Source organism: Miniopterus natalensis, chromosome 17, assembly GCF_054644295.1.
Source record: "Miniopterus natalensis isolate mMinNat1 chromosome 17, mMinNat1.hap1, whole genome shotgun sequence".
NCBI classification, from domain to species: Eukaryota; Metazoa; Chordata; class Mammalia; order Chiroptera; family Miniopteridae; genus Miniopterus; species Miniopterus natalensis.
Window position 1 is genome coordinate 16116726 of NC_142097.1, and position 27663 is coordinate 16144388.

At 57.3% G+C, this 27663-nt stretch overlaps 3 protein-coding genes across 3 annotated transcripts; 2 read left to right on the forward strand and 1 right to left on the reverse strand.

The window, feature by feature from the left end:
* The first annotated feature begins 3152 nt into the window (after positions 1-3152).
* On the forward strand, positions 3153-7201 carry LOC107528743 (coronin-6). Its single transcript, XM_087826482.1, has 6 exons — positions 3153-3410; positions 4786-4908; positions 5366-5495; positions 5591-5772; positions 6877-6996; positions 7076-7201. The coding sequence occupies exons 1-6, from the start codon at positions 3213-3215 to the stop codon at positions 7199-7201; spliced, it is 879 nt and encodes a 292-aa protein (XP_087682608.1). The 5' UTR covers positions 3153-3212.
* On the forward strand, positions 7201-8709 carry LOC148091233 (coronin-6-like). The gene is made up of 7 exons (XM_087826555.1): positions 7201-7240; positions 7384-7394; positions 7433-7537; positions 7646-7791; positions 8115-8172; positions 8264-8494; positions 8587-8709. The coding sequence occupies exons 1-7, from the start codon at positions 7201-7203 to the stop codon at positions 8707-8709; spliced, it is 714 nt and encodes a 237-aa protein (XP_087682681.1).
* Positions 8710-11255: 2546 nt separating this feature from the next.
* ANKRD13B (ankyrin repeat domain 13B) lies at positions 11256-26962 on the reverse strand. Its single transcript, XM_087825999.1, has 13 exons — positions 26831-26962; positions 16225-16360; positions 16008-16132; positions 15869-15914; positions 15117-15260; positions 14842-15031; positions 14699-14765; positions 13612-13693; positions 12797-12861; positions 12438-12568; positions 12156-12313; positions 11878-12030; positions 11256-11781 (listed from the first exon to the last, which is right to left on the reverse strand). The coding sequence occupies exons 1-13, from the start codon at positions 26942-26944 to the stop codon at positions 11570-11572; spliced, it is 1623 nt and encodes a 540-aa protein (XP_087682125.1). The 5' UTR covers positions 26945-26962; the 3' UTR covers positions 11256-11569.
* Positions 26963-27663: the final 701 nt, after the last annotated feature.

Consider the following 27663-nt stretch of genomic DNA (forward strand, 5'->3'; position numbering starts at 1 on the left):
AAGCCCAAGTGGCTGCTTCACCAGCTTGGCACTTTGTGCCTTGGCTCCGCCCACCCATAGCTCCGCCAGGGCTTGGCAGCCAGAAGAAGGCTAGAGGGCAGGTATGAGCCGGGCCACATCTAAGCATGCCTGTGACTCCTGGCTCCTGTACCTGGAGAGCACCCCCCTTTCCCCATGAGGGAACGGAGGGCAGGCTGGGTTGAAGGAGCCCTGCTTCCTGGTCCCAGGCCTGTCCTCCAGGATGGAGTGCTTAGCTCTCTTTAAAGAGGGGGAGGGGACGGGGCAAGAAAAGATGCCCTTCCAGGATAGGAGGCGACATGTCAGACTCCTCTGCCAACGTGGTGCGGCGCTGGGAAGAACCCAACCTGGCCCTCCACTTTACAGCCCAGAAAGCTGCAAAAATAGGGTGACAGCCAGGAACTCCAGTTTTCTAAATAGTCCAGATGTCCTTTCCTCTGAGCCGCAAAGCATAACTCTCAGCGTCAGCACTTGTGAGATAAAGCGGCACTGCCCTTCAAGGAAGGGCAGAAACGCGTGGCGCTGGAAACCATGGACCTAGACACCAGACCACCTGGGTAAGAATCTCAACAGCACCAACTCCCAGTTGAGTGATGAGTAAGCTACTTAACTTCTGTGCCTCAGTTTTCCCATCTGTAAAATAGGGATAGTAGTAATATCCATCTCAGAAGACTGTTAGAATGGAATTCATATGTGTAAAGCCCTTAGGACAGCGTCTGGCACATAAGTGTAGGCTGTTGTTCCTAAGGAGCAACCGAGTCATTACGGTCTTTTCCTCCTAGCTTTGTGCCTGGGATCCTTAGGTAAACGGAAGGCTCCTCATCTACCCCTAGGGTCCCCCATAACATGAATTATTTCTGGAGCACTTGTAACAGTTTGATTCTGTCCCCCTACGAGTCACTGAGCACTTGAACTCGCCCTGAGAAAGGAGCCTTGTTCCCACCACCTTCCCTCCCCTTTACCAAATGCTGATCTCTGCCCCCTGGAAAACTGTTCCGTCGACTCCCAGCTGTGCCCTGGACAGTGGGGAGTAGTAACTGGCCGCATGCTTGCTGCCCTCCGGGGCCTTAAGAGCCAAAGACACAGACCGGGCAGGGGGTAGACCGCGGCTACAGGGACCAGTTGTTCTTCGCTGGCTGTATGTTGACCGGTTTTCTATCTCCTTAACCTTGGTCAGTCCTCAGATCCCTGGGTCCTGAGGGGGTTGGGAAGGGGCAGGGTCTTCCCTGGACAGAGGCCGGCACCAATTCAAAGGAGGCCCAGAAGACTAGGAGTCAGGCTGGGCATCTAAAATTTGGCCAAAGACCTGTGCCAGCCGCTTCCCCTTGCACTGGAGTTCCCAGGGGGTCAGGGTGCATTCACTTTTCTCCCCCAGGCCATCTTCCGGGAGGGTCTGGAGGCGCCGTCCCGCAGCCTCGCCCCCACCCCGGCCACCCCGGGCCCGGCTAAGCTGGGAGCGCGACGGCGCAGGAACGCGGCGCGGAGCCACCGCCTCCAGCCGGCCGCCGGCCCCGAGACTGCGCGCCCCCTCCGCGCCCGCTCCGCGTCTCGGCGCCCCCTGCTGGGTGTGGGAACCGGGCGCTCCCATCACGCCCGGGAGGGGCCGAGGGCGGGGAAGGGGCGCGCCACCCGCACACTCACGCACGATTACTTTGGACGCTTTTCCGAGACGCGCGGGCTGGCAGCGCGGAGCCCGCAGCGCTCGACTTTCCCGCCGCTGGGGGGGCGGGGCACCCCTGGGCCCGCCCCCCGCCTGGGCTCCGCCCTCGCAGGTTGATGGCAGCAGCAGCTGGGACCGCAGCGGCGCCGGGCCCCGGAGAGCCGCACGCAGCGGCCGGAGCGCGCAGCCCAGCGCCCGGGCCCCAGACGCCGCGGACGCCCGGAGAGGCAGCGCCGGCGCCCTGACGCCTGCCTCGGCCCCGCGCGCCCCAGCTCCCTCGGCGGAGGAGTCGCAGCGCGAGCGCCCCTCGGCCCGCTCAGGACCAGGTACCCCCCCCCCGCCGCCACCGCGGATAGCGGAGCGGGCGGGGTCTCTGGAGGGGCCACAGGTCTGCGCCCCCTCCTCCCGGCCGCCAGAATCGGTCCCGGGAGGAGCAGACTTGGTGTCTATATTTGGACGGACAGCGGCCCGCGCACCCGCAGGGTCCAGACACCTCGTCTCACGAGAACGCAGTGCTGGGGCAGGAGGGTGCGGGGAGGCCAGGCCTTAGGCCCCGGACTGCAGAAGCAGCCTGAAGGGCACCGGGATGCCCGGGGATGGCTTGGGGGCAGGAGTCAGTGGCTGAGGCTTTGGAAGAGCTCCTTGTGTCCCTGGGTAAGAGCGGAGGGCAGGCCCCAGCTGGAGGAAAGGCACCTCACCCTCCCCACTCCTGCAAATCTGGCCCTGGCCCCCGGGGAGGAGCACCCCACCGCCAGGATAGTTTAGTAGGAGACAGGACTCAGGAGAAGCGGGACGGAAAGTATGGTAGGCAGAAGTCAGGGGGCCGCGGTTGGAGAAGCCAGTGCAGACAGGAGTGGAAGGAAGAGGGATGACCCACCTTACACTGTGTCACCAAAACAACATGGGAGGAAACTGATGGAAACAGCAGGAAGGACTCAGGTTAGCTGACAGGAGGACCTTCTCCTTGGCAAATTTTTACAAAAATGCAAAAAAAAAAAAAAAAAACCCATCTGCCTGAACCACGCCAGAGATGAAGGTCATGGGGGGCTGCATGTCTAGCCCCACAGCTGGCTCTGAGCCAGGATCCAAGGGCCAAGGCCTCTGATTCTGGACAAGGTGCCTCTAGCAGATAAACCACTTCTGTGAAGAGATGCTCATCCAGGGCTGGCAGTGGGAGGGCAGCCTGGCTATGAGGCTCCTCCCCAAACCACTTCAACTTCCAGGAAGCTTTTAGGCCCAGTGCCCCCTCAGTCTTGGTCTCTGAGAAGTCAGGCCCCACCCAAATCCTAGCCCCTTGCATTAAGTAAGCCCCACTTTATAGGTGGCAAAGAGCTTTCCCATACTTCAATCACCTTGAAGAAAGCTCCCTGCTGCTAGGACCAGGCTCGGTATTAATTTATACCGAACTCCTGGCCAGATAACCCTTCTCACTTGCCACCCCCCGCACACTCTCTCTTCCTCCCTCCCACAGTTCACAGGACTAAGGACCAAAGGCCTTTGTGGGTGCTGAAATCCTCCATCTCTGCCTCCAGCCATGAGCCGGCGCGTGGTTCGGCAGAGCAAGTTTCGCCATGTGTTTGGGCAGGCGGCGAAGGCTGACCAGGGCTATGAGGACATCCGTGTGTCCAAGGTCACGTGGGACAGCTCCTTCTGTGCCGTCAACCCCAAGTTCCTGGCCATTATTGTGGAGGCTGGAGGTGGAGGTGCCTTCATCGTCCTGCCTCTGGCCAAGGTGAGGGGTGAGGGGCGAGGGGCGAGGGGAAGGAGGCTGGTGGGGGGACACCGGCAGCAGCCTCTGTTCTCGCCTGGTTCCATTCCTCAGTCAGGAGGGCTGTTTGTGTGGGATGGCTGCCGCCTGTTCCCCAAGCCCTCACAGACCCGTTAGGAGGCTCCCTTACCCCTCCCAAAGCAGCGGCATCACCGTGGCCTGCACCCACTCGCTGCCCTGCACCCTGTTCCCAGCCGGGACCAGGAGTGGGTGCTGGAGATAGTTGGGAAGCGGTGGAATCAGAGCCTGGCGAAATTCCCTTCCTGTCTCTCCTAATGCCACACCCCCTCATGTTTTGGGGTGTGAGGATCTTTTTCCCTAGCCCAGGACAACCATCTGATGAAATCGCACCCCATAGCATCACACTGAGGACAGTCAGACTCTACCCAGAGTTCCTGGCCACCTCCCCAACCTGGTTCTTACAGTGCTGTGGAATGAAAACAAAGGTCAGGGAGACATGGCACGTAAGGCCAGAGCCCTCCCTACCCTAGGGATGGGGGCCAGACAACGACCACCACCTTTGCTGAGTAGCCTCAAGCCCCTGGGCCATCTCCACGGCCAGCATGGCCACCGAAAGCATGACCTTGACCTGGATTCTGCCCCCTACACCTTGTTAGGGGAGGCCCCACAGGTGGCAGGAAGAGGCCTGACAATAGCCAGTGACTCACTCCAGGACAATGCAGACTCCATCCAAGGACACCATCCCCGGGTCTCAAATTTCAGCTGGAGCCACCTCCCCCACCCCCCTTACAACTGCCATTCCAATGCCACACAGCCACCCGTCTCCCCTACTGTCTGGGCCAATGCCAGCCCCAGCAAAGGCCTCAGAGCCCCCACAAACAGCCCATAAAGACCAAAAATAGATGGGCCCCAGCTCAGGTTGGAGCATAACAGGCAAACCAGTGACAAGGTGGAGCTCTGCCAAGCGTGGCTAGGAAAGGACTGTCAGGCACTGCACCATGTATTATCTCACCTTGACCCCTTCCACCAGGGCTTCCCATAGACATCCCAACTGGGGGAACAGGCTCAAGATCAGCCTCCTCCAAGTCGATGTTTTGGAAGAGCACTGGACTAAGAGTTCAAGTCTTGGCTCTACCAGCATCTTGTGTGTCCTTGGTTAAGTCATCTGACCTCTCTGTGTCTGATTCCCTGATATTAAATGACTTCAACTCTGTCTGCCTTCCTGAAGTTCAGGAAGTAGGCTGGATGGGATCAGAGGTGTAGGGCGGGGTCTGCAAGGAGGAAATGGATGATAGAGAATTGAGATGTAAACAGGCCCACTGCCTCCCCAAAATCACACAGGAGAGTGGCCCCACATCTCCCTCTCTGACCCCTCCAGACAGGAAGAGTGGATAAGAACTACCCACTGGTCACTGGGCACACTGCCCCGGTGCTGGACATCGACTGGTGCCCACACAATGACAATGTCATCGCCAGTGCCTCAGATGACACCACCATCATGGTAGGAGCCAGTGGGAATCTGCTGGGTAGCTGGGCAGGGGAAGCAGGGAGGGCTGCCTCACCTGTTCTGGAGAAGGTGGTAAGGAAGGTGCTGGGTCCCAGGGCCCTGCCCTACCCAGCTCCCAGGCTATTTTTAGCTACATGCCCACCCCCTCCCAGGATGCTCTGCTTAGGACTAATTATAGCCATGGCCAGTTTGGGCGTGAAGAGCAGGGGGTTAGTGCTCTGAAGTCTCCCTGCTGGGGTGAATAGGAGGTCTCTGGAGAGCTGGCAGTGCCCCCTCCTGGCTCCCAGCTGCTTCTGACCCAGGTAGGCACTATCACATCTTGCCCTGCATTTGACACCACTTAAGAAACCCAGTAGGGTTAGAGGGGTGGAGAGGGGGGGAGTAAGGGAGGAGCTGAGGGACAAAGTGGCTCATTCATCCCACCCATCCTCTGCTTTTTCCTCCTACCCAGGTGTGGCAGATTCCAGACTATACCCCTATGCGCAACATTACCGAACCCGTCATCACACTAGAAGGCCACTCCAAGCGTGTGGGCATCCTCTGCTGGCACCCCACTGCCCGGAATGTCCTGCTCAGTGCAGGTCTGCAGGCCTAGAGAGGGGTCCCTACTGTAGATCTGGGGTGGGGGGGTGGCAAAGGCAGTGCCCAGGTGATGGTGACTGGCCACTCTGGGCAGGTGGCGACAATGTGATCATCATCTGGAACGTGGGCACTGGGGAGGTGCTCCTGAGCCTGGACGACATGCACCCGGACGTCATCCACAGCGTGTGTTGGAACAGCAATGGTAGCCTGCTGGCCACCACCTGCAAGGACAAGACCCTGCGCATTATCGACCCCCGCAAGGGCCAGGTGGTGGCGGTGAGTGCCCGGCCTGGCCACTCCCCAGCCCCTACCCCAGGGACCAATTGTCAGGCCCCCATACCCCAAATCCTCTGAGGCCCTGGTCCGAGCTCTCACCTCCCCACCGCAACCAGAGACCAGTGTCCCACCCACTACCACGGCGCAGTGTCTGCAGCCACAGCCCCCGCCCTAAGTAAGCCTGAGCCCACAATTCTCTGCCACCTTCCCTCCCCTCCACCTCAGGAGCTAAGAGGAGGGGACTCCTCCATTTGTGATTGAAAAGGGGAGAAGGTGCTAACTATCCTCCCACTAGAACCTGCAGGAAACCTGAGCTCCCGGACCCCTCTCCTCTCAGCTGGCGCCCAGGGCCATCTTCCAGGGCCTGGGGCCCTTTGCGCCCTAGTTGACCCACTGGGAGGGGGGAGGGACTACCCTCGCGCATTGCTGGTCCCTGCCGGGTGCCCTGGGAGGGCGGTGGCACCTGCCTCACCAGCCTCAGACTAACGCGGGGTGCGTGGGGCACGTGCATGTGCGCCTGCGCCTAGCGCGCGCCGGCGGCGGGCCGTCTAACCCACTAACCCCGTGAGCAGGAGCGGGCCCGGCCTCACGAGGGCGCCCGCCCGCTGCGGGCCGTCTTCACCGCCGACGGGAAGCTGCTCAGCACCGGCTTCAGCAGGATGAGTGAGCGGCAGCTGGCGCTCTGGGACCCGGTAGGCCAGGCTGCGCCGGGCGCGCGCGCGACTTCGCTAGGTCAGCCCGGAGCCTTCCCAGGCCGTGGCCGGTGCCCAAGAGGGCTGAAGCGGAGCGGGGAGCTCCGGTCTGGGAACAGCCTCGCCGCGTCCCCAGGAAACCAGCAGACACCCCCCTGCGCTAGGGATCAGCCTCCGAGGGCGCTTACGGGCTCACCATCTGCGGAGAGGCGCGCTCCTCCAGGTCTCTCTAGGCCCGGGCGCTCCTCGGGCCTGGGGCCCGCTTTGGCCCCCGGAGGCTGAGTACTTGGGCCCCCTTTTGCCTCCGCCCCCAGCTCCCACACTCTAGTCTGCAAGCTGGTTGCTCGGCCCTCCAGGATCCCCAGGGCAGGCAGCTGGGTGACGCCGATCCCTGTTTTCCCCCTGCCCCCAGGAGAGGTTTTCGGCCCACGAGGGGATGAGGCCCATGCGGGCCGTCTTCACGCGCCAGGGTCATATCTTCACCACGGGCTTCACCCGCATGAGCCAGCGAGAGCTGGGCCTGTGGGACCCGGTAACGCAGCTGGAAGCTTGGGGTGTGTGCCCTGGGGACTGGCATCACGGGAGAGGGGCCAGGCGTCCCCCACCCGCAGGGCATGCGCACCTGGACAGGGCTGGGGTCTGCTGCCCTCTGCGGCGCCTACCACCCCCACCCCCACCCCTCTGCCCATTTTTGCTGCGTCGCCCGAAGGAGCCCCACTGGCGCCCCCACCTGGTGATGCCGAGTCCCTGGGGGTGGTTTGCGGTGACTGCATGCTGCGGCTCCAGGGGCCTGTGTGCAGGGCCTGGGAATGATGTGTCCAGGGGCTCGGCCTGCCACTGGGTTCGCCAGAACTGCGGCGGGCACGCACGGGGTTTGGGGCAGGCAGGAAGCGTACAGGGGCTTCAGGGGATCCAGAAGCGGCACAGAAGGCGGGACAGGACTGGTCACACCCCCTGTGCTCGGGCAGAACAACTTCGAGGAGCCAGTGGCACTGCAGGAGATGGACACAAGCAACGGGGTCCTACTGCCCTTCTACGATCCCGACTCCAGCATCGTCTACCTGTGCGGCAAGGTGCCCACGGCCGGGCGGGGAGAGCGGGGCTGGGCGGAGGTGCCGAGGGCCCTTTCCGGGGGGGGGGGGGGGGGGGGGGGCGCGTCTCTGAACCAGCTGGCTTTGCAGGGCGACAGCAGCATTCGGTACTTCGAGATCACCGACGAACCACCCTTCGTGCACTACCTGAACACGTTCAGCAGCAAGGAGCCCCAGAGGGGCATGGGTTTTATGCCCAAGCGGGGACTGGATGTCAGCAAATGCGAGATCGCCCGGTCAGCAGCCCCGCCCTTCCCGCATGCCCGCCTCTGCCCTCGCTTCCCAAGGGCAGGCCACGGGCCTACCCTCTGCAAAAGGTGGGGTGGAGGGAATCAAGCTTGTTTCCACTGCCAGCCCCGGCGCTAACTAGCCTGACATCCTCTGAGCGTGTCTGCTCATCTGTAAAATGATGTTTTACCAGCTGGGCCAACAATGTGTTTCAAATGCGCTGCCTGGTGGGCGCGCGCGGCCAGTGTTGGCCTCTAACCCCTTCCTCGGTCCCAGGCAGAAGTTAGCAGGGTGGGAGCCTGCGGGGGTGCTGAACCCCACTCCCTTACAGGTTCTACAAGTTGCACGAAAGGAAGTGTGAACCCATCATCATGACTGTGCCCCGCAAGGTGAGGGGCCAGGAGAGGGGGGGGGTGGGCAGGGAGCGGGCAGGCCCGGCCCCTCGCTAACACCCGCCCTCCCGTTCCCCTGCCCTCGCAGTCAGACTTGTTCCAGGACGACCTATACCCAGACACGCCGGGGCCCGAGCCGGCCCTAGAAGCGGACGAATGGCTGTCGGGCCAGGACGCCGAACCCGTGCTCATCTCGCTGAGGGATGGTTACGTTCCCCCCAAGCACCGCGAGCTCCGAGTCACCAAGCGCAACATCCTGGACGCGCGCCCGCCCTCCAGCCCCCGCCGCAGCCAGTCAGCCAGCGACGCCCCCTTGTCGGTAAGCTCCGGCCCGGCCCCACCCAGACCCAGTCTAGGCGCCCCCCTGCCTCCGCCCCGCCCGACACCGCCTCTCCTGTGCGCGCCCAGCAGCAGAACACGCTGGAGACGCTGCTGGAGGAGATCAAGGCCCTTCGCGAGCAGGTGCAGGCGCAGGGGCAGCGCATCACCGCGCTGGAGAACATGCTGTGCGAGCTGGTGGACGGCACGGACTAGCGCGGCGCTGCGGGGACGGCGCCGGGCCTGGAGCGCGCGGCCGGCGGGCGCGGGGACTCGGCCTGCCCAGGCTTTGGGTCTGGAACTTGGGAGCCCGCCTCTCTAGGCTCGGGACGGGCTGCGAATGGAACCCCTTCCCTCGGGGAGGCCTGCACAAAGGGAGCGTCGCGGAGACGCGCGTCCGCCGGGCACCGGGCTGCCGGCCTTGTCCAGGACTCAGCAGGAGCTGGCCTTGGGAGGTCCGGGGTGCCGGGGCCTCGGCGACGGTGCTGCGCAGCGAGACGGGGTCCGCTCTGTCCCCAGCTCAGGGCAGAGGAAGTACTTAGTTATTAGCGTGATGTTTGGGGATATTGGGGAACTTGGGCTTGACCTCAAAGAGGTGACGATTTGACAGATGTCCCTGGAGTAGCAGGGGGAAGTTTCAAGGCTGGCTACTCCCTCTAGTCAGCTCGCATGACCACCAACATGAGTGGTAACTCGGTCAGGCCTCACCTCAGTTCTACAGACAAATGACAACCTGTTGGCTGTGGAGCTGGACCCACTGACTACACCCAGCAGAGGGCGCTCTTCCTCGCCTGGGGAAGCAGGTTCACCGCCCCCCCCCCCCGCCCCCACCCACACCCCACACACACACTGCCCCCAGCCCTCTGCTGTGGCCTTGACTTTATGAGGAAAACAAGACATACTGAATGAAATATTTTACTAAGTGCTCAGTCTGTGCCTCCTGCATGGGTGGGGGTGGGGGTGGGTGAGACTCCCAGCCTCTACAAATGCTACCCCCAGGCTCCCGGGGACCCTGACAAATGCAACCCTGGCTGGGCTCAGGACCCACCAGGCATCCTCTTACCTCAGAGCCCTTCCCACACTGAAGTTCAGAAGGAACCCCCAGGGCACAGGTGGGCGTACTTCCCCAGTAAGGGCAGATAGGAAAAGCCTCAGGTTTGAAGCCTCATTTAATTTGTGCCTCAGAATTAGTCTGGTGCCCCTGGCATCAGGGAAAGGGGTAAGAGGAACAGTTTCTCTTTGATCTTTTCTTCCATCCCTTTGGTGTCCCTTCTGAACTTCTCTGGCTGAGCTGGGAAGGCCAGTCAGAGAGAACCTGGACAAGAGTGTGCCATGGGCCCCTGCTCCTGGCAGGGTCTGTGCTTCTCTGGGTGGGTGGGGTGGGGCAGGGGAGAGCCGGGGTTTAGCACCATTGGATGAAGGGTTTTAGAATCAGCCCCTGGGTAGGGGCAAGTAGGACGCACAACCACAGAGGGCTAGCAGCAGCTGGGGAGAAGGGGTGGGTGGTGGTGCCAGGGCCCTGGGCAACCCTTCTGTGTTCAGTCTTGTGTAGGGTCTAGTGCTTAACCCCAGCCCAATATGCCCCCCCATTTGCCAAGACAACATGTGGGAGCCAGGCCTTGCCCAGGTCTGGTCACACAAAAAAAGTCTTAGGGAAGGGGTCTCCAACCTCTGGCCGCCCAAATTGAAGCTGGGACCACCCTGAGACCTGGGGGTGGGGTGGGGGCTGAGGGAGCCAGGCACCCCGCTAAGTGCACTTGACGCTGAAATGCCAGGGTGGGGGAGGGGCTGGGCCCTTGACGTGCTGGTTTGCATCAGGAACAAAGCAGCACGTGGGGAGCTCAGCTGCCCCCAGGGGTGAAGAGCAGAAATGCAAAGGCTTCACGGGCAGTGTCCTGGAGTGGGGTCAGTGAGCAGAAAGTAGGGCCAGCCAGAAGGCGCAAGAATGGGGACACTGCTCCTCTAAGGAACGGTCTCCCGCTCAGGAACGCCTAGCTCTGACCTTGGACAGGCCTGGGCCCAGGGGAGAGGGCTGGGGGTCGGGATACAGCAAAGCAGGGGGACCAGGCCGTGCCAGCTGTCTCCAGGGCCTGGCCCAGAAAGGTACCCTGCGGCCATGCTGAACCCCTCCTGGTCAGGTGCCTGGTGCGTCCCTATGCCCCTGAGGCAGTGGCTCTGGTCTCCAGCCACGGCGCAGCATGTGCGCAGACCAGGGCATCTCAGTCCGGTGCTGGGCTCTTGTGGAGTGGCCAAGGGCCCGACAGTGGCACTACTGCTCCGTCAGTGAGAGCCTCAGGATTCGCTCCAGTTCCTCCTCCTCCTGGCGTGCACGTCTCCGCCGCTCCTCCAGCTCCTGCGCGGACAACTCCATGGCCAGCCGCAGCTGCTCATCGTAGCTCTGGAACATGTGGCTACCAGGGCCCGGGCTGGGCCTAGGGCTGGGAACCGCAGTGGGGGTGGTGGGCTGGCGCTGTGGTGTGGACGGGGTGCTCCTGGTGGCAAGGAAGACACATCTAGGGCTCTGGGGCTTAAATGCTGGTGAGTGGGCCAGGAGCCAGTGTGGAGGCCCCAGGACAGAGCAGGCCTGCCACCTTCCAGTCCCACATCACCTCTCTGACTCCCACCGGGTTGTGGCAGATCCCAGTCCCTACAAAGCCCATCCTCCCAGTGGACAGCAGCCAGCACATGTGGGCATCTTCTAGAACCCTGGCCCTGACATCCTGCTTGGCGAGGGTCTGGAGGCCTTGATGGCCTCTACACCGGGCCACTTTTGTAATACTGCCCACCCACCCCTAGAGTCAGGAAAGGGTATGGTAGAAACCATCTTGATTCTAGTAGTCTCCCTGGCAAGGGTACCACAGCTCCTCTGGGCCAACAGGGGCTGTTCAGTGGGCAGTGCCCTCACCCTCTGTGACAGGTACTGGGGTACTCTGCACAGGGGAGGCATCTCCAAATCCTGGCGGACACTGACCTGTCCTGTCGGCGACCCTCATAGGACATGGGGTGAGTGCCCGGCTTGCTGTTGGTTAGTGCTTCCCAGATGGTGACCTAGAGGGAGAGGGTGTGGGCCAGTTGGCTATGGCAGCACCGCAGTCGGTGACCCAGTGCAGCCTCGGGGACACACCTGGTCATACTCACTGCCCGCCTCAAGCAGGCTCTGCTGGATGGCAAAGTGCAGAAGGTCATCATCATCGTCGTGGGTCGCGGCCTCCCGCTGGCCGCCCAGCATGCTGTAGCCTCGTGGGGCCTCAAACAAGGTGGGAGAGATCTCGCATCCACGGCAGGAGGCTAAGGGCAGGCTGAGGTCAGAGTGGCTCCCCGGGAAGGGACAGAGGGCTCTGGTGAGGGGGCTGGGTGGGCGAGCTCGGAGGGGGCAGGGCTCACTTGTAGAACTGGAGCTGCTGACACTGGAGGAGTCGCTGCCTGGGGAAGGGGTCTCGCTGCTGGGGCTGCCTCGCACGGAAGGGACAGGCTCGTCACAGCCATTGAGGTTCCCGAAAGTGATTCGGGCATTGAGGATGTGGAAGATCGGGATTTCTGAGGACAAGGAAACCATCAGGTGCCACCACCCACCCTCTCACAGCTTAGACCCCCACTCTTCCTCATCTAAGCCCCACCCCACCCCACCCCCACAACAGCAGGAAATGGGGATGGAGTCTCACCAATCTTGACAGGGAAGCCAGGAGGCAGGCGCAGGGTAATGAAATCCCGGAGCTTAGCAAAAAGCGCATTGCTGACAGCCATGAGGTCAATGATGGGGGCTACCTGCTCACACAGGGACAGGGGATGCTCCTCACACAGCCACAGCTTGGCCTTGAACCTGCCCCCCCAGAATCCCAAGGGGTGAGGGACATTGTAGAAGCGATGGCCTCCTAGGACCTTCTGGTGCCCCTGCCCCCGTCCTGCCCCGCCCACCCCTCCCCAGGACCAGCAGGGGGCCTCACTTCTGTGTCTTGGTGGTCAGTTCCATGGGGCGGCCCATGTCACGGTTGCCAAGCTCAAAGTTGGGGTTGAAGTACTCTTCTGCGGTGATGGCAGTGGGGTTGGCTTGGCTCAGAGTCTGAGTGATCAGGGTCTGTACCACATGGGGAGGGTCCCATGAGCCCTTCTCAGTCTCTGATGCCAGGCTAGCCATTTGTATTATGGCCCAGAGCTGTCCCCCGTGCTACTGTGGAGCTGACACGGTCTTGGGCATTGTGGAAAAGAGATCCACACAGGCCATGCTAAGCAGGACACCTCCCAGGCCTTCTCCTGAGCCACATCCATACCCTTCCACCGAGGGGCATCCCTGGCACACACTCACCCCATTTTGGGGGCCCCCATGCTGCTCAGCAATTCCCAAGAAGGACTGGAGAGGTGTCTTGCAACCTATAAGAAATGCAGCATCTCAGAGGACACTGCAGCCCTCAGAAGTGATAGCACTCAAGACCTAAGCAGGAGGATGGTTCCTGGGGGTCGGGGGGCTGCTTATCCACACCACACATACAGGCACCTTCATCTAAAGGTATCTGAAGACACCAGGGGCAGGGGCCAGGACCACTATAAGTACAGCTGGAATAAAAAGTAGGCCTGGGGCTCAGGATAAACTTCCAAAAGTGTCACTCTCCAGGTTGATAACACTGGACAAAAAATACCTGCTTTTGGTGAGCGGTTTTGGGGTATGCATGTGTATGTATGTGTTTTCTTTCAGGCACTTCCATATCCGTTTGTTCTCCTATGGGGTAGGAATTATGCCTCTCCACTTTAGACAGACTAAATGAGGCCCAGAAAGTCAAATGCGGTATCAACGGGCACGGAGAATCATGGCAGAGCCCCTGACTTTCTGCCTAGGGTATGTCTCACTGGACTAGAATGGCCAAGAAAGAGCATACATGACATATCTCTCCCTTCCCAAATCCCATGCAGACATTAGTAATCAATTCCTTCCCATTGAACCCAAATGCTGCCTTAGAATCATCTTGGTAGCACTCTAGGCAGCCACTACCAACCATTAGGACTTGGCGTTTGCATTGAAACCTATTTGCTTGAATAAACTACCCTGGCTTTTGCTAGGATGTCAGAGGAACACTGATGGAAGCTGGTTCCTCCCCCCTCCCCCATGTGCCTCTGCCTCATTACCTTTGACCTTGCCTTTGTGCTGCTCTGAAAGATGCTCTGTCCGTGTCCGGGTGATGAGTTCCACATTGGATGCCCCGTATACCTGGGGGAAAATGAAGAAAGAGCTCAAAGATGGCTCTGGGTCCCTACCCTTGGCCCCCAAGGGCTTTCTGAACACTTCCTGCAAAGAAGGGTCTGGGGCAGGGAGGGGGGAGCTGTTGGCGCCTATCTCCAGGCCTTTGAGCAAGTAAATCTATGAAGTCATTCACTCATTCTCTTATCATTCAACAAACATTTTGTGAGGAGTCTTTTTGTGCTAGGCACTGAGGCAGGCAGCAGGAATACAGAGGTGAACAAGCACAGCCAGACATGGCCCCTGCCCTCTTGAGGCTCACAATTAAGTTGAAGAGACAAGAAAATGGACAGTTATAAAACAGTGTGACAGACACACACCTTGGTGTGGGGAGCACAGGGCTGTGGGAATAAAACGCAGACTTTGACCAAGCCTACAGAACCAAGGAAGGCTTCCAGGAGGGAAACACAAAGCCTGCAGCATCTGTTAGACCCTGCATTCAGTGGTGGCGCCCTGTGGCACTGGTGGGTGATGTGGGGGTCCCAGAGTGATCGACAGTCTTTTTAAGGGTGTAAGGCCTGGCATTGGGGTTAGGCAGCCAGGGTCTGCACCTCAGCTGTCACTTACAGATGTGCAACCTTGTACAGGTCACTTAACTACCCCAAGCCTCCATTTCCCCTCATAAAATAGGCCGATATCCTACTTCATAGAGTTGTAGCGCCAACCCAAAAGGGTCATTATGAGGATTAAAGGAGCACGCGTGTGAGTATGTCTGTGATATATATACACACATATATGTGTGTGTGTGTGTATATACACACATATAAAATGTCAGAACAGTGCCTTGAACATGAATATCATAACTGCTCAATGAACTCTGGGCATTCGCATCAGTTGCCTCTTAGTCTAGGGCCCGTCGCTCAATGCGGCATGGCCTCTGCAGCTCCGAGGCTGAGAGAGGTGTTCAGGAAACCCCGGCCCAGCTCCCTGAAGGCGAGTGTCCTGGGGTCTGGCACCAGGCAGCTACGGCCTCACCTTGGCCTCGTACCCATTCACCACTTCGGTCTTCTCACTGCGCCAGCCCAGGATGCCCGTCTTGTTCCTGAGGAAGCAGAGTAGTCCAGGTGAGGAGGCACCCCACCAGGCTGGCTCCAGGCCACCAAGGCCATGCCACTCACCTCTCAAAGGAGATATTCTTGGTGTCAAGCTGCGTGGTGACAACAGGCGCAGTGAGCCGGCTCAGCACCTGCTCCTCGGTGGGCTGAGCAGCAGCCAGCAGCAGCTCACGGTCCTGCCCGGCCAGCGCCAGCGTCTCCGTGTACACTACCCGGCGGTCATGGTCAATCTCCATGACCACGGCACTTGTATCTGCAACCATGAAACAGCACAGGGTCAGGGGTGGCATGGAGCTGTCTGCAGCCTCCCCACCTGCCCCACCTCCCACCTGCCTTACCTTGGCCCCTGAAGACGAAGCTGCGGTTCCCTCGCTGCCAAGTCATATGGTCAAAGCCGAGCAGTGTGGTGTCTACCCGCAAGTTCTGCCCACTCTTCCACACTTTGTAGGTGTCACTAGGGCAGATCTTGGACACCAGGGGCACTAGGTGAAAGGGAAGGTCAGAGGTGGCTTCAATTTGCCTGATCCACCCAACCTGGGCCACCTCAGGCATGGGGGTCAGGGGTGTGGCCAGGAAAGGATAAGGGAACTGATAGGAGGTAAACCGCTTCCCCAACTTTCCCCCATACAAACATAGACCACAGTCACTCAGACATGAGCAACTGAGGTCAGGGACAGGCATGTCTCAGCTACCGCCAAGTCCCTAATATCTACTATCTGTTAATTCCTTCACTCGATCTTTCACCCAATCTTCCAACAAATATTTATTAAACGCCTACTGTGTGCCAGGCACTATTCCAGTCACTGGGGATACAACACTGAGCAAGATAGGACCCCTGCCCTCTTGGAGTTTACCTTCAAGCAAGGAGTGACAGGTAACAAATGAGTGAGCAAATCATTACAAAGAACAGGAAATAATAATAATGGAATTGAGACAGTGTCTGAGGCAGTGTGTAAAGGTCTAGCTGGTGGGACTGAGCTGAGAACTAAAAGATGAGGAGACAGTAAGAGCTATGGGAAGAGTGCTCTAGGCGGGGTAGCAGCAAGTGCAAAAGCCCTGAGGTTCAGAGAGAAGTGCATCAGCCCCTTACCCCAGCTAGTGAATTCCCATTTCATCTCCACGTAGAAGTCCTGGGCCTGGAGGACGACAGGAGAGTGGCTAAGTCTGAGCTACAGACAGGGTTCAGGGCTACAGCGGGGAGGCGGGGAGGCGGGGAGGCTGGCCCTCACCTTGCGCAGCTTCTCCAGGAGCACGGGGATGCCTGCCAGCCGCTTCACCACCCGCTGGTAGTCCCGGTACCTTAGCACCAGCTGTACCAGCTCCAGGTCCCGGGTGCTCACAGCCTCCTGGAGCACTGGGGGAGGGGGAGGCAATGTCACAGGGCAGGTGAGGATATGATGCCGGGGAAACCCTGGCTGTGGGGCTGGGGTGAGCAGGGGTGCCCACCTGTCCAGCCGCTGCGATTCTCCCTGCCCACATCTGCACCATGTGCCAGGAGCACACGGGCACACTCAAGGTGCCCCAGCGTGGTGGCCAGGTGCAGGGGAGTCCGCCCACGGGGATCCAGTTGCTCGATGTCCACCTGGAGGAGGAGTGAAGACACAGCCCTGGTCATTTCTGAAGCAGCCCATCTGAGCCCAGTGGCCTCTAAACAGGCAGCAGCCACCTTGCTGCCCTGCCTTGCGCATCTCTCAGAGCAGTGGAAAAGACAGACGCGATGAGCTGGGTCAGGTGAGTGGAAAGGGGCTTGTAGGTCAGGGCGGGAAGTAACTGAGAAGGGGAGGCCTTCCTCCTTTCCTGCCCACCTAGGTCTCCTGACTAGGTCTGCTCTTCCACGACCCAGGGAGCTGCCTCTGAAGAGTAAGCCTGGGCCAGACAGGTGGTCTAGAGAGGCGCTGGCCAAGGAGGGCAGCTGAGACAGGACACATCCTGGGGGTCCAAGATCACCTCGGGAAGGGCCACCAATTTAGATCATCATCACTGACCGAAACTGAGCAAACAGTTGCAGTAATACATTACAGGAGTGAAAGAATATGTTCCTGCCCGGCCGGGTGTGGCTCAGCAGTTGAGCATCAACCTAGGATCCAGGAGATCTGTTTGATTCCCGGTCAGGGCACATGCCCGGGTTGTGGGCTCCATCCCCAGTAGGGGGCGTGCAGGAGGCAGCCGATCAATGACTCATCATTGATGTTTCTATCTCTCTCTCTCTCTCCTTTCCTCTCTCTGAAATCAATAAAGATATATATATATATTTTAAAAAGAATATGTTCCTGGTACAACTTCAAATCCATGTCCTGTGCCTGTGGGACATTATGTATTAACATTTTTATAAATCTTATTATTGTTTTGTGACTAGTACAATTACACTGCATGAGATTTTTATTGGGTGATAAAAGCATGTGTTTGTTAAACATACTTATATTTCAGGATTCTGGGACTTTTAGTTAAATACAGTGAACTGAACTGTCCCTGCCCAGTGTGGCTCAATTGGTTGAAGCACTAGGGAGGTCTTGGGTTCGATTCCCAGTCAGGGCACATACCTAGGTTTCGGGTTCGGTCCTGTCGGGAAGCATATGGGAGGCAACCAATCGATGTGTCTCTTTCACATCAATGTTCTCTCTCTCTCTCTCCCTCCCTCCTTTCCTCCCTTTCTGACAAAAAACAAACAATAACAACAACAAAAGACAGTGAACTGACCACATGTAACTCCTCCTCTCCTTCCCAAAACTTGATTAAAATGCCAGTAAAAGGCTTATTCTATGGCCATGATGAGGTAACTGAAGTTACCCTCCCACTATAAACAGAGAAAACTATCTCTTCAAAATACATGAAATAACTGTGTTCAGACATCAGACGACAAGAACAGTGACCCCTGAAGTAAGAGATACAAGGTAAGCCCTAAGTTTCCTGGATTTCTACCTGGAGAAATATTCCAGGCTGCAATTCAGGGAAGGGAATCCCCAGCAGAGCATGGCAATCTCACTCAGGAATTGAGGAGACAGAGACACGGGTTCGGGGAGGCCCATGTAGCTAGCAGTTGCAGGGCAGAGTTCCAGGAAGGAGTACGCTATGCAACAAAAGAGCTTTAGAAATCTGCATGGGGTCCCTTTGAGTCTTTGCTGAATACTATACTTCATATGTGTAGAGTGCAAAACTCAACAAGACCAGACAGAAAAGGAACAATAAGTTGGTAAATTCTCAGAGCTCACCCAGGGCAGGGAGACACTCAAGCTCCAACCTGCTAGAGAGTCCCTGTTGTTTACCCAGGGAGGGAGACCCAAGAAGGGTTATGCCTTCGTAGTAGTGCTAAACTATCCCTACAGAAAAGGTGCATCCATTCAAATAAAGATTAAAAAATAAGTTCAAAAGGATCTAACTGATTTGCAAATAACTTAACTTAGTTTACCAGAAGGATGCCTAACAGGAAGACAACAAACTCCAGATGCCTAACATCACAATATTTACGATGTCCAACATCCAGTTAAAAATTACTAGACATGCAAGGAAGTAGGAAAAGATGACCCATAGTTAAGAGAAAAATCATTTAATAGAAACACATTCAGAAATAATAAGATAATGAATTACTCGTTATGCTCAAGAATTTTTTTTAAATATATTTTTATTGATTTCAGAGAGAGGGAAAGAGAGAGAAACATCAATGATGAGAGAGAGTCATTGATTGGCTTCCTCCTGAACATCCCCACTGGGGATGGAGCCACAACCCAGGCATGTGCCCTGACCGGGAATCAAACCCTGATCTCCTGGTTCATAGGTCGATGCTCAACCACTGAGCCATGCCGGCTGGGCTATATTCAAGAATTTAAAGAAAAACATGAATACAACATTCATGGGCAAGGAAATGGGAGATAACAAGTAGAATATCTGAAATGAAAATTTCACTGGATAAAATTAACTGATTAGACACTACAGAATGAAAAAAGCAGTATACCTGAAGACACAGCAATAGAGTAATACAAACTGAATCAAAGAGGAGGAAAAAAGTACTGAAAAACATTCAAAGAGCCTTAGCAATCTGTGAGACACTATGAGGTGTTCTAACATATGTGTAGTTGGAGTCCCAGAGGATAGGATAAAGAAATAGGGTAAATAAGACAAATTTAAAGAAATAGCAGCTACCCTGGCCAGTGGGGCTCAGTTGGTTGGGTCCATCAAGATCAACTGCTTGCCTGTCTGGTGGAGCTCAATGGTTGAGCATCGACCTAGGATCCAGGAGATCAAGGTTCGATTCCTGGTCAGGGCACATGCCCAGGTTGCGGGCTCGATCCCCAGTCAGGGGTGTGCAGGAGGCAGCTGATCAATGACTCTCTCATCATTGATGTTTCTATGTCTCTCTCTCTGCCTTCCTCTCTCTGAAATAAATAAATATATATATTTTTAAAAATCAAATGCTGAAAACTGGTGATAAAACGGAAATCTTAAAAGCATTTTGAAAAACAAGACTCACTATGTATGGAAGAACAAACACAGGAAACATTACATACTTCTCATCAGAAACCATTCGAGCTGGAAGACAATAGCAGGAAATCTTTAAGGTGCTAGGGAAAAAATGTCAAACTAGAGATCTATATCATGTGAAAAAATATATATCCTTCAAAAATAAAGGGCAGCCCTAGCCGGGTAGCTCAGTTAGTTCGAGAGTCATCCTGATTCTCCAAGGTTGCGGGTTCGATCCCGGTCAGGGCACATATAAGAATAAACCAATGAATGCATAAATAAGTGGAAGAACAAATCGATGTTTCTCTGTCTCTCTCTCTCTTCCCCTTTGCCCCCCCTTCCTCTCTTTAAAATAAAAATTTTTTAAATAAAGGGGAAATAAAGAATTTCATAGACAAAAGCTAAGAGAATCTGTCACCAAAAGACCTTCAAGAAATGTTAAAGAAAGTAATTCAGCCTTAGCCGGTTTGGCTCAGTGGATAGAGGGTCTGCCTATGGACTGAAGGGTCTCAGGTTCGATTCCCATCAGGGACATGTACCTTGGTTGCCGGCTCGACCCCGGCCTGGTTGGGGTGAGTGCAGGAGGGTGAGTGCAGGTTGGGGTGTGTCTCTCTCACATCAATGTTTCTCTCTCCCCCTTCCTCCCTTCTGCTCTCTCTGAAAAGCAATGGAAAAAATATCCTCGGGTGAGAATTAAAAAAAAGACAGTAAGTAATTCAGGTGGAAGGGAAATGATACCAGATGGAAACTTAGATCTCTACAAAGAAATGAAGAGTGCCCCAAATGGTAAATTTGTGACTAAGTATAAGAATGTCAATAAAATATTTAAAACCCACAAGAATAAAGAGGAGAGATGTCAGCAGATGAGAAATTTCAACACATCTTTAGAACATGGAAAGTGGCTGGGGCATTACTGACTTAGGGGAGCAGAGAGTACCAACCCAAGCACTCACGGAAGGAGCCTCGGTGAGCAGCAAGCCAGATCACCCCCTAGCACCCTTGAAAGGCGCAGAACACGCAGGCGGTGGAAACAGCAGAGGTGGGAGTGAGGCTCAGAGGTGCACACAGGGGGGCTGTTTAAAATTCAGAGCCCCTGGCCCCCTCTCCAATCTTGTAATGCTGGGAGATACCTCCTTCCCCTCCACACGATGCCAGGGGTTTAGTCTCTGTAGAATTTGAGCCACAGACACACTGGACTCAGAGACATTGGCCTGAGCATGAAGTCATGGAGCTTGTGAGCAGTAAAAGCCCAGGCCCTTCCCTGCCTCAGGTCCTAATCCACAGGAGCCAGTGTCCCATCCCACCCCTAGCAGGAGAATGGAGAAACGAGAGGCACCAAAGGCCTCTGGGTACAGATATTTGGGAATCCTACAGGAAGCAGTAAGGTCCACAGCCCATTCATTGACTTGAGAGACAGACAGACAGACATCGATTTGTCGTTCCACTTATTTATGCATTCATTGGTGGTTCCTTGTATGTGCCCTGACCGAGGATCGAACCTGCGACCTTGGAGTATCAGGATGACTCTCTAACCAACTGAGCTACCAGGCCAGGGCACCCCATTCCTAAATATGCCCCAACAGCCAGGGATGACTGGACATTTGAGGAAAGCTGCCAACATAAAAGAGACCAAAATAGACAAATGGATTCTAAAAACCCAGACACACGGTCAATGTAGGAAACAGAAGAAAACTTTCTTGGAGGAAAACAGTAATTTACGTCCTCAGAAAAATATGAAAAGATAATTGCATTCATGAAACAGAATGGGCCATGCCGACCTCCCATGACCTCTCTTCTTTCCCTTGCTTTCTTCATGTCAGCCACTCCTGGACAGCTGCACCTGGCCCAGTCTCCCACCCCAGGAAACAGTACCTCCTTCACTCCCTTTCAGGTTAAAAAACTTTGGAACTGTCTTTATCTCTTCCTTTTCTCTCACCTTTCATATGTAATCCATCAGCAAAACCTGACCTTATAGGCTCCACCTTCAAAACAGATCCAGGGGCTTCTCAGTTTCATCTCCTCAGACTTCCAGCCTGTCATAGGCAGCCCATCTCCCACCTGGTGGCCTAGATGCCTCCTCACTGGCCTCTCCATTCCTCTCCTGACCCCATCCTTAGGCCTATTCTCCACATGGTCTGTCACAGCTACCGCCATCCTGTGAAATGTTCCCCGGGTCCTTTAGCTCAAAACCTGTCCATGGCTTCCCAACAGCCCTGGAACATCTCCTTAAACTCCTACCTCTCCTCCAAACCCGACTCCCATACACTGGCCTTCCCTGCAACCACCCTCTCCTGGACACCCTAGAGGGCCACTTCACTCAGGTCACTGCTCAAATGTCACCACCTTAGAAAGGCCTGCCCTGACAACCCATCTTAAATGACAGGTGCTATTTATCTAGCGATTGCCCCTTATCCCGTGTTAGTTGTCTTTCAGTGAAATTGCTTGTTTGTTTTCTCATGTCTCCTTGACCTAGGCTGTAAGTCCCACAAAGGGAGGGTCCCTTTCTGTTTGTTCAATGCTGGATCCCCAGTCCCTAGGCAGCGCCTGGCACATAACTGGTGCTCAATAAATACTTGTGAAACAAGTGCATAGATGACCATATCTAAGGGACACGGAGAGGGGAAGGCAATAAAGTGTAAAATAGATAAACCACGAAATAGTCATAGAAGTAGGTTGTTTATAATTATGATGGTAAATGACACCACAGCCTAGAGTTCAAAGCAGTCGCCTCTGGGGAATGAGATGGAGAGGTGGGGGGAGGTGGAGTGAGGACTGCTGCTTTTCATTATAAGCCTTCCAGTGGCAGTTAAATATTTTAAAACATGAGTATGAACTCCTTCATCAAAAAGAAAGTATTTTAAATAACTTAAATTATTTATATAATTTTTATAACCCAGTGTTGGCATTTCTTCATTTTTAAATATACCAGGAGCCTCAAAAAAAAGTGTACCTGGCCCCTGTGGCCCTCTGAGCTGGGACTTAGCAATGTGAGCGGCCCTCCTGCTACTCCTCCACACCAGCTCCCCACAGAGGAAGGAGAGCATGAGTTGGGCTGGCACCCTCAGGGTCCCACTCTGGGGTTCCTGAGCCCTGGGGTGGGAGTGGTGGGGGACCAACAGACCCTGAGCTGGCTGGGGCAGTTAGGAGGCCTTCCCATGGGTCTGCAGCTGAGCCATCTCGCCAGCTCTGCCCCAGATGCTGCTGCTGCTACTTCTGCTAACAAGGCCCTAGGGAGCTGGCAGGGCACCCTGCCCAGCCCCAGGGCTCCAGATGCTACCTGTCACCAGCCCCCTCAGGTGCCTCAGCTCCAGGCTCCAGAGAGAGGTTGGCACTGTCTGCAGGGCAGGGGTGCCCCTCCTCACCCCGACTCCTCAAGAGATCTACCCACAACCCTCCTCAGGGTTTCCAGGGCATAGCTGTTTTCCAGAGCCAATGTGGACCCTCCATATACCCAGGCAAGCCCCAAAGAAGTTCCCCCACCTACTGCTCAAAGCAGGGCCTAGAGTGGAAGTGGCACTTTGCCCTGGTCCCAGGTGGAAGAATTCATTAATTTCCTCAGCAAAGGCCTGAAGCTATTTAATTGCTGGAATGAAAAGATTTCCCAGGAAACCCAACACCCAGCCCTCCCCACCAAGAGAATGAAACCTCTGCAATCCAGCAGGCCTCAGCTGGAGTCAAAAGCAGGGGTCTTTCCAGCTTAAGAGCTGGGGCTCCCTGAGAGGCCCCCTGCTTCCATGCAAGCACACACCTGCACGCATGCTCGCATGTGCACGTACCATAAGGATACACAATCATACTCCTTCTGCCTTTGCACTCACAGCATGTGTGCACCCAAAGCATGCAAGCACATGCATGCCCAGCTGCCCTCTGGCTCTACAGGTGTCTACTCATGTGTAACACATGTGATGGTTGCCAGCATATTAGCACATGCACACCCCTCATACCCACATGCACTAGCAGGGTATATTTTCAAACTTGTTTAGCATTAGCAGAATCCTTTTGTTAGGTGAGATCTTACAAGGACACACCAGATGTATAGACTAAACATGGGTGCTGGAGAAGGGCAAGGGGCCCAGAGCATGGGGCCTTACCAGTTCAGCCTTTGTCTCATTTCCCTGGCCCCATCCTTCCTCTAGCCCCAGTGGGCAGAGCTAGAGTCTGGTGTGGTCACTGCTTCTCAGCTCTCCAACCTGACCATGACCGTGAGGGGTAGGGACAGGTATGCCTGAGTCACTCAAGGGGGAGGGAGGCAGGATGCTTCCTCAAGCTGAGTTGAGCAGGTGGGAGTGGCACCTGCTAACTCTCCCTCCACTCTGCCTCCTCCATCCTGTCCCACGCAGCGCCTCCCCTCAACCCATACACATTGATTTTTGGTTTCTGGGGTTTGTGGCTCCCTCCCCTGAGCTTCCCAACTCACCAGCTGTGGTGATGGCCCACACTCGAACTGCTCACTTTAGGGAAAAAGGGGGATCACAGGTGCTCTTGAACATAATAGGTCCCTTAGGTGGGGCAGCCTTTGTCTGAGCATCCAAAGGCCCTACAATCCCATCTTGCCTGCCTTTAGGTCAGAAGGATGAACTGGGGAAAGCAGGAAGGAAGATCACAGTGGAGGCAGCCCCAGGAAGAAAGACATTTGCCTAGGACCACAGTCTGGCCTTCTCCAAAGTGCCTGTTTCCAGGGGAAGAATCCTGCTCCCCTCGGCCCTCCCACAGGGAGCTATACAATCTAACCTCCACCTCCCACCCCCAGGGAACACCAGAGACATGTGACTCCAGAACCAGGGCCATTGCCAGCTGACTGTGCCAACCTCAGGGCTTTGCCAGCCAAGAGGGAACTGGTGCACCCACTAGTCTACAACCCCAGTCCCCTCCCAACCTGGCAGGGCATATGCAAGGCAGGAAATGGGGCACCTAGCAATCATGTACTGCTGGGTGCCAGAGAGGGGTGTCATGGGCCCTTCCCTTCACCAAAAACCACCCACTCAGCACCTACCACTCCCTGCTTCCAGCCTCCAAAAGAGCTGGGGGCAGGGGCTGAGCAAATTCCATGAACTTGCTCTGAAGCCTGCCACACCATCCCCCTCCTCCGCAGACAGCATTGCCAAGCCTGCCCACAGGAGGGCCTCTGTGGGGCCTTCGCAGAGTGAAGAGGCAGCTATGCCAAGTGAAGATCAGGGAAACCCAGCTGCTGTGCTAGAGGAAAGCCTGGCTGTTTTCTGTGACAGTTGGTGCCAGGAGAACCAGAGGTCATGGACCCGAGCTGGAATACCATCGGTCTACGGTGATTTTACTATGTTAGGTGGCTGCCCCCAGGCCCATGCCCTGCAGGAAATGGCTGCATTGGACACCTTCAGCTCTCCCTGGGAGCCTGAGGCCCTGGGGACTGAGCAGTGCACATTTGGATGCAAGTGTCATTCTGGGTCAGTCCTGGAGATAAGATACAGTCAGGGTGCCTCTCCCTCCCAGACTGACTGGCACTCCCCTTCTTGGCATGCCCAGAACCAAGGAGAAGACTGGCCTGATTCCTTTGTGGCTGAACAAGGGTTAACCTCAACCAGTGCCCTATATTCCCCCTGGCCTGGATCAGATCAAGCGGTGTCCATTTCAAGGAGACACTAACTCACCAGGGCAGGGTGGGGGTGGGGCAGTGGGAGAGTGGGGATGGGGTGAACCTGGTGCCAGGTTTCTGTGGCAGCCTGAGGAGAGGAAAAGAGGAACACACTCAGCAGCCCCGAACCACCCCTACCTGCAGTAGGTTCCAGTGCTCACCTCCCCAACCTCACCCCACTAGTAAGATGGCTGCTGAACTGAGGACTGCCAGAGAGACCTGGGTGAAAGAGGCTTTTTTCCTAGAGCATTTTGCCTCTCTACAACCTCTGCAAGAAAAAGACCATCCACTCCTTCAGCAAAAGAGTGCAACTGAGGCATTCTGGAGATTCAGCCTCTAGCCTTCTGTCTAACAATCCTTCACCCCACCGTCCCTCAACCACCCCATCAGGAAGTTCCTCTCAGATCAGTCTTAAATCCCTCCAGCTGTAATCCGTCAGAGACTTGTCTTCTTTTGTCCTCAGGGGACAAAAGCAGAGAAGAACCAGAAGAGAATGGACTGTCTGTGTCTCAGCACATCACACTGTGCCTCCCTGTTCACACTCGCATCACCAGAATGGGGTCTCCCTGAGGGCAGGGGCTGTTCATTTTTGTTCCCCAGGACCTACCACTCTGACCTCACCTCCTTTACCAGGCCTCTGTGGCTGAAAACCACTTCCTCGATGCTGGACAGATAGAGGCATGGTCCGAGGAGCAAGGTGGAGCATCCTTGTGTAAGCAGAGGTGGAATGGAAGTGGAACACCCCAACCAGCCCAGAGACTTGGAGGCTCAGATCGCCCCCAACATTTCCTGGAGCTACTATGCAGAGATGACACTGTGCTGCCTGGGGGCTCACTGGAGGCTTCAGAGAGACACACTTTGACCCCCACCTGCTTCTCTGCCTGGTGATTCTCTCCTGTTCCCTTGGGAAGCAGGCAGCTGTTCAGATGGAACTCCCCATGACTCAGGAAGTGGCCCTCAAAGGGGGCAACTCCTGAGCAAACCACTCCCAGCCCATGGCCTCAGGTGCCTTAGACCCCAGCCAAAGTCTGCAGGCCTCAACCTGAGGCAACGCAGGGCAAGCTGGGCCCATCTCTGGTCCTGCTTCCCCACCGCTCTCCATGCCACGAGTCCTACCAGGGGCCTGGGGGACAAGGGTGGAGTTGGGAACTACCTGTGACCTGTGCCTGCCTTGGTCCTAAAGAATGGCCAGGAGACACCATCTCCTTGGAGGCCACTGTCCAGCCAAAGCTGGCTGACCCATCCATTGTCACTGACTAGAAGGAACCAGGGAGCCTGCTGCGTGTGTGCAGAACCCCGGATCTTTCCTGGGGCCAGTGGCTCTGAGCTTCCTCAGAGCCTGGAAGCCAGGCCCCAGCACCAGAGGGCAGGAGAGCGCCTTTCAGCACCTGGACAAGGCCCTCGGGGCTCCCCCAAGAGGGTCTCTCTCTCTCTCCACTGGCCATTACCGAGCCGGCTCTGGGGTGGGAGGCACCCAGGGGCTCTGCCCAGCCTGAGAAAACATAAGGACTCGCCGTGAGGACAGAGGGCACTGGGTGGGGCTGGGATGCTTGGGAGTGTCACACAGCCTCTTCTCCGACCCTGGACTTGTGACACCTGCCCCCCCGCCCCCGGCCTTGCCCACCTGGGCAGGCTCAGCCGGGAGGCGTCGCTCTCCTGAGTGGGGCGGACTCCCCACCACATGGCGCACCGACCGAGCCGGCAGCCCCTCCCCGAAGCCCTCCTGCCCCGCGAAGGAGGAGCACATGAGCCCTAGCCCAGCCTGAGAAGGTCCGGGGCGCGTGCGGGGCGCCCGTCCCCGCCGGCGGGCGCGGGCGTGGGCTGCTCCCACCAGCCTCGCCCGGTCAACAAGCACCACCGCCGCGGCTCGAACAAAGAAGCGCCGCAAACTCGCCGGGGAGGCGGGACGGCCCGCGCCGCGCCCCCTCCCCACGCGGGGCGGGCGTGTCGGGCCGTGGGGTCCCTGCGGCGCCCCGACGGCGCTCTTACCTGGCCGGTGCGGACCTCTGTCTCCAGCTCGCGGTGGCGGTTGTGCCACACCAGGTAGTGCAGCGGGTACTTGCCCTCGGGCCCCTTCCTGGCGGAGGCGTTGGCGGGGATCATCGCCCGCTCCTCATGCCGGGGCCGCGGCGCCCGGCCCGAGAGGAGGGACGGCGCCGGAGCCGGGGCCCGGGGCCGCGGGGCGGGGGGCCGGCGCTGCCTGCTCGCGCGGCTGCGGCTGGGGCATGTGCGAGAGGCGCCGGCGGGCGCGCGGGCGGGCGGGCGGGCGGGGGCGGCGCGGGCCGCTGGCGTCCTCGCGAGGCAGCGGCGGCGACGGCGGGCGGCGCGGAGAGGCCCCCGCCCGCCCCGAGAGGGAGCCGGCGCTCGGTGGCGCGGCGCAAACTCGCGCCTCGTCTCCCACGCGCCCGCACACAAAGACGCCGCTTGGCTGAAGGATCAGACGCCCGCAGCGGGCGCGGGGGCGCACGGGGCGCGGAGCCCCGGGGACGCCGCCGCCGCCGCAGGGACGCGCGCCCGCGGCCCCCGGCTTCCCGCAGCCGCATAGCCCGGCCCTCACTCAGTCCGAGCGGCCGCCGAGGGATGCGGGGATGCAGGGGAGAGAGGAGGGGGACCTGGGTGCTCCAGGCGGAGCGAGTTCTAGCTCGGCCCCGCAGCATTATGGGGTTTGTAGTCCACCTCGTGGAACTGGGGGTGGCGAGCGGCCGGGGAGCGTCCCACACCGGCCCCCTCGTCCCAGGAAAGCGTGGGGAAGGAGCCAGGCCTGGCCGAAACGGAGGCAGCGACCCGACGCCAGGTGGGCTGGGGCGCAACCCCACCCACCG